This window comes from Sinocyclocheilus rhinocerous, unplaced genomic scaffold (genome assembly GCF_001515625.1).
Source record: "Sinocyclocheilus rhinocerous isolate Xijiao unplaced genomic scaffold, SAMN03320098_v1.1 scaffold789, whole genome shotgun sequence".
Classification (NCBI taxonomy): Eukaryota; Metazoa; Chordata; class Actinopteri; order Cypriniformes; family Cyprinidae; genus Sinocyclocheilus; species Sinocyclocheilus rhinocerous.
The window spans coordinates 1206136-1217859 of NW_015667306.1; the positions used below are offsets into that span (position 1 = coordinate 1206136).

Sequence of the window (11724 nt, forward strand, 5' to 3'; positions counted from 1 at the left end):
AGCTGAATAAATAAGCTTTCCATTGATGTAGGGTTTGTTAGGATAGCAAAACAAAACATACATGCAGATAATGTAATATTAATAAAATAAAAGGCCACTTAAGCATACTTTAAGGCAGCACACTTCATGACTGTTTCTTAACACACTTAAGTACACATAAAATGTGCATTTGGTAGATTTACTTAATTTTAAATCATTATATTTCAATAATCTTTTGTCATGCTTTAAAGAAATACACTTATTTTGTTGTGTTGACTAACATACTAAAACACATTAAGCACAACTGTAGTGTGTTATTTGATATTACATTTAAAGATTATACATTTTAAATGTACTAAATTTCAACTTCATCATTACAAATGTGTAATTACAAATATATTTTAATACATGTCATGCAAGTTTCAGTAGAAACAACATTAAAGTATATTTTAGTTTACCATAAGTGCTTGTCAGTACATTCAATGGTACACTTTAACCATAATTCAAAGACAAAATAAGTAATAATTATGAAATTACACATAAAGCTGTACTTAAATCCAACTTAAATGGGTCAAAAACACTCTTAAGTTGCATTTAATATAAATATAATACATCTTCATTTAATTGTAAAAAAAACAAGCAATTAGGTGTCTGAAAACATTACATTCAGTTTGCACTTAAATATTTTATTTCTGCAATAAGTACTATTTTTAAAAATATGCTAAAGTGTGCTTAATCTGTCACCTCTTCCTCCTCCGTCTGAGCGTGCAGCGAGGAACCAAACCCAGAAAGGTGCTGCATGTTTCTCTAACCTCTGTTTCCATAGCAATGGCAATATTGAACAGCTCTGCTGCATGGCATCACACAAACTGCACATTACCTGTGTGTGTGTGTGTGTGTGCATCAGGAGTGTTTGTTTCTATATTGTTTCTGTTAATTTTATGTACAATTATTCATGTGTGCTAGTGCTTTGCCAGCTGGATGACAGTGTTCTTTGATGAATGACTGCTTTTAAATGGATATTATGAATTAGCATGCTGATTATGACGTGTTTATGTGTATGAGACAGTCCTAGTGAACGTGTGAGTGAAAGAGATTTGACTTAATATTTTACAGTATATAGTGCTTTTAGTCTGTTCAAGTTTGGTGTTCCCCATTACTTTGTTACTGAGATTGCAGATTCCTTGAAAAACGTTTTAAAAATTAGTTGTAGTCAGTGTGATTTTAATTAATATGCATTATTTTATAAATTCTTAAAGGTTTTAATGCACATTTCTTTCTTTATGTGAAGGCTGCACATGTACATGGATCATAGTCATTTATCTGATAAATTGGAGGTAAAGATAGATATGAAAGTCAATTTGAATCACTACATATTTATCTTTGTTCATCCTCACTTATATACATTTCAAAACAAATATTAACACTAGTATTTTCTATGGATATACAATTAATTTAAAAAAAAGGCTGAGACCACATAGTCAATCTGAGCTTCAAAATGTAATTTACACCTAGAAATAAACAAAGTTTTAGAATTTTGAAGGCAAATAAATATGATGTAAAATGTTTAAAAATGTAAGACTGTGTATAAGAATATGAATGATGATGCAGTATTTTTACATCACTAAATTATGGTAAATTTGCGGGGGGAAAAAATCCTGTACACATCCTGTACAAGTTTGTGTGGGGCTATGACATAAGACTATGTTTGATGAAAGACTGAGCGTTTCTTTCCCCCTGAGACAAACCTGGTACTGCAGCCTGGCTTGGCATTAGATGTCTTGTCATTAGATCACCACTGAAATATTGGACTTGAAAGCTGTGTGTGCGCATCCCAGCATTTTCTTCTAAATGTCAGTGCTTGGGGTAATGCTATTTAGGAGGTTATCTAGTTCAGGCTGTCAGTATGAATTGTTTGGAGCTCTTGCCCTGAGGTTGAAAGTATAAATGGGCATTAATGGAGAAGAAGACCTGTGTTTAACTGTCTTAAAACTTTGATTCCTTTCACATCAGAAAACAGTGGTAACATAAATAAATTTAGCATGAATTTGATAATAGAAACAAAGATTGGTCAATGGGTTTGTTTACGCCATCACAGTGCGTTAAGCTTTTACTAGCTGCTTTTTACAAATTTTAATACATTAGTACAAGTTAATTAATCTTAACCCATGGATTAATCCATGGTGGATCCATTGTGTTGAAATCACAATCCAAAATTATAAATAAAACAACATAAAAAATTTGAAAACATTTTACCTTTAAGGGGTACAATGTCTATTGTCTTGTCACTGGTGCAGTGCACCCTCGACTCTCAGAAAGAACTAAACCTTTTTTACCACTACAAAGTTCATAGTAGCACCCTGAGGGTATATTACTACTCTAAAGTACTAATATGTATCTATTGGGGGTAGATAAGGTACAAAGTTGTAAGTTACAAAGTTAACCAGAGACAAGTTGTTGTACTACTAAAGCCCTAAATAATTTTTTTGCATCATATATTTTTCGTGTCATATTTCCATCATATATTTTTCCTAAACAATATCATTATATTTGTAAAAAGTTTGGTGGCTTTAATTTTTTTTTATATAATAGCATTATTTTTTTTTAAATGTTAGTATTACATTTAAAAAATAGCGTATTTAAAAAGTTTAACATTATCTATCTATCTATCTATCTATCTATCATGTTAAAGTTTTTAAATATAATGCTATTTTTTAAAATGTATCGCAAGTACAGTGATTAAACAAATGAAAAACAGTATGAAAAATAGTTTATGTCTCATTCAAAACTTTATGACAATTACATGATTGTATGAAATATGAAATGTTAACTGTTAATTAGTTCTAAGTACAAAGTCACTAATAATATAAATGCAGGCCACTGATATGACAAATTAAGACTCGTATAGAAACAGTGAAGGTCCAGGATTATTTTTCACGTTTGCTCATCCCTCTCTCTGTTTTCTACACATCACTTTTCTCTCTTGCAGAGCTGTAATGTGATATATCAATCTGTCTCCATCCCTCCCCACTCTGTGCTGTAATGGATCCTCAAATAACGATGCGCCTGCTTTTACAAACCGCAGTAATGCATTTAAAATATACAGAAACACATTTCTTAAAATGCTTTATAAAGAATTAGGGGTAACACTAGGACTAAGGTCCCATTAGTTAATGTTAACTAACATTAACTGTTAGTTAACTAACGTTAACTAACAGTTAACTATGTTAACTAACATTAACTGACAATGTTTTTGGGTGTACATACACGCATGAGTTAAATTTGTGTCTAGATATATCATAAGTTTAAACTATAAGTTGCTTAAAAATGCTCGGCCTGCACTCAAACACAGACGTGTTCCTGACTGGAGAGCCCATAGAGATACTTATGGAGTGTTGCTAGGATACAGGCCAGACTCCCATCAGTCCCTCCCTCTCTCCCTCTTTCCGCCTTTGTTCCAGCCTGTCTCTCTCTCCGTCTCTCTGTCTGGAGGGAGGGGTGGATGCAGTGATGTAATGTGCTTGCTAGGCAGCAGTTGGCACAGCAGAGCAGCACTGAGAGCTTATGAGTGGAAAGAGCAGGAGAGCCAGAGATGGATGCAGACAGAGAGAGGCGGCTACTGTTTAGCAGAGCCTAAAGGACAGCGTTATAATCAGAGAAGTGTTTGGAAAGGGGCTCGGTTCGGTTCCTGTTGAAGAAAAAGGATTTAATCACTGTAGTACAAGAAAGGAGCGTCATTTCAGCTGCAGCAGAGACGACCTGCAACATCGTCGCTGTGTGTGTGTGTGTGTCTGGCTAGCACTTGCCAACTGCTGTATGAGTGTGTTTGTGGCTTTGCTGTGGGCTTGGCCTGCTCTCATCTCGATCTGCTGTTAATGTGACTCAATCCTTCTTCCTGCTCTTTTTCTGCACCTGGTGCGTGTGTGTGTGTGTGTGTGTGCACCTGTTTGTGTCTTTCCTCTTCAATCGTCAAAATGATGAGACAGGCACCTACGACTCGTAAGGTACAAAAGATTGTTTACTACTTCTGTGGCATGCAAAATGCTCAGTTGTTTATTGTCTAACTAGGGTGTTTGTGTGATTTTTGGAGATCATTTTCTTTTTGTTCTTTACTGGTTGTTGGTATGTCAGTGCATGTAATAGGTTGTTTCTTGTTGTTAGTGTTTTATTAATTGCTAAAAGGTTCATTTTAAGTCAGTTGTCTGAGTGATTAGTACATTTTGTTCTCTTGATAGATGACTAACTAAAATGATCTGATGATGTACAGTGACCACAAGAAGTATTTAACATAAAAATGTTGGAATGTTTTTGTATTTTAATACAGAATATCAAAACGTGGAATTTATTTTAAATTAATAAAGCTCAAACATAATTAACAAGCAAAATAATTCATAAAAAGAAGTTTGTTCTGAATTCATATGATAAAACAATAGGCATATTGTACAAAATTATAATTATTTGGACACTTTCTGGTTAGTGGATCATATTCATAGTTGAAGTAATGCACTACACATGCAGTTACTCTGATAGGACACTATGTGAAAATTATTTGTGAAAAAAACAGATGCCACTTACTTAGATTTTTCTTTTTTCCAATGGAATGAAATTCATAAGTTTGACTTTTAGGGCCACTGTATGTATATACGCTACCGTTCATTCATTCAAATTAGATTTTTCAAGATTTTTTTTTTTTTGAAAGAAATTAATACTTTGATTCAGCAAAGGCACACTAAATTTACTAAAAGTAACAGTAAAGACATGACACTTTATAAAAATTATTTCAAATAAATACTGTCCATTTGAACTCTCTATTAATCAAAGAATCCTGAAAAAAATGCATCATCGTTTCCACCAAAATATTAAGCAGCAACTGTTTTCAACATTGATAATAATAATAGAAAAACTGTTTCTTCAGCTGCAAATCAGCATATTATATTTCTGAAGTATCATGTGACATTGAAGACTGAAGTAATGATGCTGAAAATTCACCTTTGCATAACATGAATAAATTACATTAAAAATAAATTAAATTAAATTAAAATGTAATAATATTTCATAATATAACTGTTTTTACTGTGTTTATCAAAAAGTAAATGCAGCCTTGGTGAGCATAAAAAACTTCTTTTAAAAACATTAAAAAATCTTACTGACCCCAAACTTGTAACTGACGTATAGATTCAGAATATTTTACAATTATGTGTATGTGCTTGCCATAAAATGTATGTACAACAGGTTTATAACAATTACATGATCTCTACAAAAATAAAACATATGCTGACCATCTGTGTGTGTATGTGTGCATGCTTGTATGTAAACGAGTGTACTTGTTTGACCCAGTTGGTGCCAGGCACTCTGCTTTGCAGGCAGACAGATAGTGCCATAGAGAGGGTTAGTGTTTGACTTTTTATGTGCTAAAAGAACATTTTTGATGTTAAACACACAAGCAGAGCTTATCATCATGTGATGGAAAAAAATGGTGAAGGTGGTTTATAGAGGTTCACACAGATGCTTTTGGAGTTCTCATTTAACGCATGTGGCTTTTTTCTGTTACTAATCTTTACTATATATGTGCTTTCTTCCGTTTTTTCCTTGATTCTCTGTTCTTCATCTGTCTTCTGACCCGTGGTGGTTATATATCTGTGTACGTTTGTCTTCTCCTCAGACCAACACCAGAAGGCCCAAGGTGAGCTCAATCCTGCATGTCACATCTGTGTGCGCTTGTGTTTGCTAAATAATCTCAAAGAAAGTTTGTGGTTGACGTGATTCATTTGAGAGTTTTTGATATCAGTGGAGCTTTAGTGATCTCTGCATGTGTCTTTCAGCAAACGCGGGCTGGAGTGGGGATGAAGGTGGGCTCAGGATCAGCTTCTGCTGGAGAGATGAGCAGCAGTGAACCCAGCACACCTGCCCAAACACCACTGGCTGCTCCAGTTATACCTTCGCCTGTGGGAACACTGCCTTCGCCTGGGGCTCCTCCCATCCCGGGACCCAGCAAGGTCAGATGCTTAAAGTCACACATGTTTACAGACACAAATATAACCACTACTTTTGTTCTGTTTATTTTTAAGCTAGAATGTTACACAGTATTCACTTTTGCATCAATTGCACTGTGAAAATGTCTGTTTTTAGGTCGTCAAGGTTACAGATGTTATGAAAAACTATTGACCTGTTTACCTGTATCATAAATGGGTTTTTCTTTAACTTTGGGTGCATTTACAGTACCATTCAAAGGTTTAGGGTTGGTAAGATTTTTTTTATGTTTTTGAAAGAAGTTATTTATGCTCACCAAGTCTGCTTTTATTTGATCAAAAGTACAGTAAACACAATAATATTGTGAAATACCATCTAAATGTAAAATAGGTTTTATTTGAATGCATTTTATTTATTGTTTCTATTTTAGTATGTTTTAAAATACAATTTATTCCTGTGATGGCAAAGCTGTATTTTCAGCATCATTACGCCAGTCTTTAGTGTCACATGATCCTTCAGAAATCATTCTAATATGCTGATTTGCTGCGTAAAACATTTCTTGTTATTATTAATGTTGAAAACAGTTATATCATTTTATAATATATAAGATCAAAATAAAACAACATATATATATATATAATAAAAATATGTAATGCAGAAACTGTGATTCCAGTGAAACCGTCAGCAGTCTTTGAAGGATACTTTGTTAAATAGAAAGTTCCAAAGAACAGCATTATTATTATTTTTACCTTATAAATGACTTTACTGTCACTTTTGATCAATTTAATGGATCTTTACTGAAGGAAATTGTTAATTTCTTTAAAAAACAAAACAAAAAACATTTGAACGGTAGTGTATGACCCAGGGGTTGATTTTTATTAGCCAATTTATTTTTTCAGTTATTATTATTATTATTTACCCTTGTCCCAGGCCCAGATTTCAATCCTAAAAATATGAAAGTCAATCATAAAAATATAAACTATTACACTGTTCAAAATGATTTGAAATAATGGTAAAACTAAATATGACTTGTGAACAGAATATTTTTATTGTATCTCATTTCCAATAAAGCTGTAATTTTACCAAATTATGAAAAAGTGAAAATATTAATTGTGTGAATCTAGGATACATAAAAAGTTGGCTATTACATTTTTTATTGTTTTCATCATCTTCAAATGCTATTAAACCCAATATATACTTGAGATGTGATGGAAATTAATAAAAAATCACTTGTGATGTACAGTATGTATGTTCACATTGATTGTAGACAAATGGAATATATTAGTTACTAGTAAGAGTGAAAAATGTTGGTGACTTTTGTTTTCTAAAAGTCCACAGGGCCAAAAGTGCAAGTAGTTGAAGGAACACCCAAATCATTTAGATTAGGTTCTGAACAATTGAGCAACAAAAACCACAACATGACTTTTCTCTGACATTCATGTAAATGTGAGAGGTCTTCTTGAGTCTCGTACAGCGACTGCACTCTGCATGCATGCATTCACTCTCTTGCAGGAAGAGGAGTCACTGCGTGCCCAGGTGAAGGATCTGGAGGAGAAGCTGGAGACGCTGAAGATGAAGAGGACAGAGGACAAGGCAAAGCTGAAGGAGCTTGAGAAGCACAAGATTCAGCTGGAGCAGCTGCAGGAGTGGAAGAGTAAGATGCAGGAACAACAAAATGAACTGCAGAAACAACTCAAGGAGGCCAAGAGGGTATCAAGTATACATTTACTGCAGAGGAATGTGTCATGATATGTGTCAGAGTGTGGATAATGAAAGTGGCTGGTATTCTATTATGTAGGAATCTAAGGAAGCTCTTGAAGCTAAAGACCGCTACATGGAAGAGATGGCAGATACAGCAGATGCCATTGAGATGGCCACACTGGATAAGGAAATGGCTGAAGAGCGGGCCGAGTCACTGCAACTGGAGGCTGATACTCTAAAAGAGAGAGTGGAGGAGCTGACCATGGACTTGGAGATACTCAAACATGAGATAGAGGAAAAAGGTACAAACACACCTAAACATTTGCTACTGTTCAGAAGTTTGGGGGCAGGTGTGATGGCAAAGCTAAATTTTCAGCAGCCAGTCTCCAGTCTTCAGTGTCATTTTAAGAAAGCTCAATATAGAAAGAATGAATAAATAGAAAGTTCAGCATTTATGTGAAACAGAAGTCGGTTGTAACATTATAAATGTATTTATGGTCACTTTTGATAAATTGAATGTGTCCTTGAGGATTTAAAGTATTAATTTCTTTCCAGAAAACAAATTGACTCTAAAATGTTGTACGTTGGTGTACAGTACATACTGTATATGTTTCAGTATTCATCAGTGACCACAATATGTGCTTATTAATCTATAAAAACTGGCCTGCAGGATCAGATGGAGCAGCATCTAGTTACCATGTGAAGCAGTTAGAGGAGCAGAATGCTCGACTGAAGGAGGCTTTGGTGAGGTCAGTCTGTAATGAGTCTCATGGTTTACATCAGTGTTATTTGATTGTGCTCAGTAAAGATCATAATATCATTTGCTCTGTGCATTAGGATGCGTGACTTGTCTGCATCAGAGAAACAAGAGCATGCAAAGCAACAGAAACTAATGGAGGAGAAGAATTTTGAGCTGGATGCCCTGAGATGCCAGAAAGAGAAACTACAGGAGGAAATGAAGATGTCTGAGAAAACGATTGATGAGCTCAAAGAACAAGTGAGTCGTGCCACTATTAAAACTGAGAGATGTAGTGAGAGTTTATTGTATCTCTTTGAGTTCAAGAGATATAATAATATTTTATATAAATTTATAATAAGTATTATAATATTATATATGAATATTATGATAATATAATATAATATATATTATTATAGCATGATCTATATTATAACTATATTATTATTTTTGCAACACCTGGCAATCTGGTAACATTCATTAGTAGTTTAAAATGAATTCAAACAGCTGAAGTAACATTTGATCAGGGTAAGTTCCCCCTGCAAAAAAGTACTGTGGTGAAATCATGGTACAGTTATGGTAACATATGATAATATCACTGAACTTTTCTATATGTACCATGGTACTGAATGAATATCATAATAAAATGCTATCAATCATAAAATACTACGGTACTTCAAACTATTTCAAACAATGCCGTGTTTTTTACATTGCACATTTAAAGGAAAAATGATTCAAATTAAATGTTTTAAACGTAAATTTTAAAATGAAATTAATTGTTATTATTGTTTAATTATTATTAAAATATAATATATTTAAATTTGATATAAAAAAATAAATAAAATTATTGTCATTGTTTAATGTCTAATAAAACGGCGTAATACCATGATACTTTTTGGAGCTATATGTCAATGCGCTAAGGGTGTGTGCTAATGATCACTATGTGTGTTCTTGTGTGTGTCAGGTGGATGCTGCTCTCGGGGCGGAGGAGATGGTGGAGATGTTGACGGATCGTAATCTAGACCTGGAGGAGAAAGTACGGGAGCTCCGAGAAACTGTCACAGATCTGGTGAGTGTTTGAAGAGTTTGTGTAGAAGTGTATACCATGATGTAACAGTATACTGAGGTTTGTGTGCATGTGCTGACGTAGGAAGCCATCAATGAGATGAATGATGAGCTGCAGGAGAACGCCAGAGAGACGGAGCTGGAGTTGAGAGAGCAGTTGGATCTGAGTGCTGCCAGCATCAGGGAGGTGGAGAAGCGAGTGGAGGCAGCACAAGAAACAGTGGCAGACTACCAGCAGACCATCCAGAAATACAGAGAGCTCACCGCACACCTGCAGGTGCTGCTGTGCTTCACAACATACCAACCTCAACACATTAGTACGGCTTAAAATGCAGACCTCACAAATAATATGGGACACGTACTTCACATCATTTGTGTGTGTGTGGAGCAGGAGGTGAACAGGGAGCTGATGAGCCAACAGGAAGCCAGCACTGAGCAGCAGCAACAGCCTGCAGAGATCTTCGATTTCAAGATCAAATTTGTGGAAACCAAAGCTTACGCCAAGGTGAATCCAGTGAAATCCAATGAAACCGTGGTGTTTATGTAGTCCAGTGTTTGTTTGAACAGATCCGATTCACAAACTAATTCATGATTTTTGTTTTCATTCATTTCTTTAATGAATCAATGATTGGTGAATCAGTTTGAATTGAACAAAGGAGTTATTGGTTTGAATTACGAACTGAATTGTCAGATGATTCATTTCTTCACTGAACTGCAGGATATTATGTTGAACTCAAAATGAGCCAGAGGTTTACAGCTGACTGGTTATTCATATGACACTATTTAGCTGAGTAGCAATAAAATATAGATATATTACCGTTTAAATGTTTGGGGACTGCAAGATTTTTTTAAAGAAATTAATACAATGTTACAAAAGATTTCTACTTCAAGTAAATGTTTTTTTCTTTAAATTTTTTACTTAGTTTTTTTTTTTACTAAATAGATGTTGTTGTTTTTTTACTTTACTTTCAACAAAGAATCCTGAAAAATGTTTCACAGTTTATGCAAAAATATTAAGAAGCAGAATTAGAATAACATTTCTAAATGACTGGGGTAATGGCTGTAAATTCAGCTTTGCCATCGCAGGAATAAATGACATTGTAAAATATTTTACAATGGAAAACCATTGTTTGAAATTGCAACAGTATTTCACAATATACATGTTTTTACTGTATTTTGGATCAAAAGCATTAAACATTCTTTCAAAAGCATAAAAAAATCTTACCAACCCCAAACTTTTTTGTAAACCAAAAAAACAAAAACAAATGACTAGTACTTATATTTAAGAACTAGTCATTGTTTGTTGTGTTGTTAGGGGATGGGTGCCTCCTGCTCGTAAAAAAAAAGGCAATATGTGTCTTTCATAGAAAATGTATGCGTTTGTAATTCTAGGCCATAGAAATGGAGCTTCGTAAAATGGAGGTAGCTCAGGCTAACAGACAGGTGTCACTGCTGATTTCCTTCATGCCTGACTCCTTCCTGAAACACGGAGGAGACCATGACTGTATCCTGACTCTACTGCTCATCCCACGACTCGTCTGCAAGGTGACATTTCTGAATATGCATTTGAGCGCTAAGCACTAAACCATGGTCATTCCAACCTGCTATGTGCTTTTTTGTGAGTGTTGGTTGAATGTGTTTGTGTATGTATGCTGCAGGCAGAGCTGATCAGTAAACAGGCCCAGGAGAAGTTTGAGTTGACTGAGACGTGCTCTCAGAAGGCTGGCATGAGAGGAGCCGTCGGAGAGCAGCTGAGCTTTGCTGCTGGACTCATCTATTCTCTCACACTGCTACAGGCAACACTGCACAAATATGAACAGTAAGTTTACCTAAACTTACACACACTTTCTAACATCCTCAAGAGCATTTAAGTCCTCATGACATATGTTAATGGATGGCATTATTTTTCTGTGTTGACATATTTCCTGTTGAAGCAGTAAGTTGGGTAAAGCAGCTCAAATGGCTTGTTGTTTTTTTAAGATGTCTCTTTATCTCTCTTGTGCAGTGCTCTGAGTCAGTGCAGTGTGGACGTGTACAAGCGTGTGGGTTCTCTGTACTCTGAGATGAGCATTCATGAGCGATCCCTGGATTTCCTCATAGACCTCTTGTACAAAGACCTGCTGGATGAAACCGTCAATGTGGAACCTCTTACCAAAGCTATTAAATACTATCAGGTAGCGTAATGCCATTTTGTAGCACTTGCATTGCAGAACTGTAATAATATTCCATATATATATATATATATATATATATATATATATATATATAGCATT

At 34.8% G+C, this 11724-nt stretch overlaps 1 protein-coding gene across 1 annotated transcript in view; it reads left to right on the plus strand.

Annotated features, from left to right (window-relative positions):
* Positions 1–11724, plus strand: part of LOC107733754 (dynactin subunit 1-like) — a 29509-nt gene that overhangs the window by 10941 nt on the left and 6844 nt on the right. Inside the window, exons 5-15 of the mRNA XM_016545520.1 lie at positions 5802–5975; positions 7462–7659; positions 7748–7952; positions 8321–8399; positions 8488–8647; positions 9351–9455; positions 9537–9728; positions 9843–9956; positions 10844–10996; positions 11110–11270; positions 11457–11625. Of these exons, the coding sequence (XP_016401006.1) occupies positions 5802–5975; positions 7462–7659; positions 7748–7952; positions 8321–8399; positions 8488–8647; positions 9351–9455; positions 9537–9728; positions 9843–9956; positions 10844–10996; positions 11110–11270; positions 11457–11625 (1710 nt within the window). The remainder of the gene's footprint in view (positions 1–5801; positions 5976–7461; positions 7660–7747; positions 7953–8320; positions 8400–8487; positions 8648–9350; positions 9456–9536; positions 9729–9842; positions 9957–10843; positions 10997–11109; positions 11271–11456; positions 11626–11724) is intronic.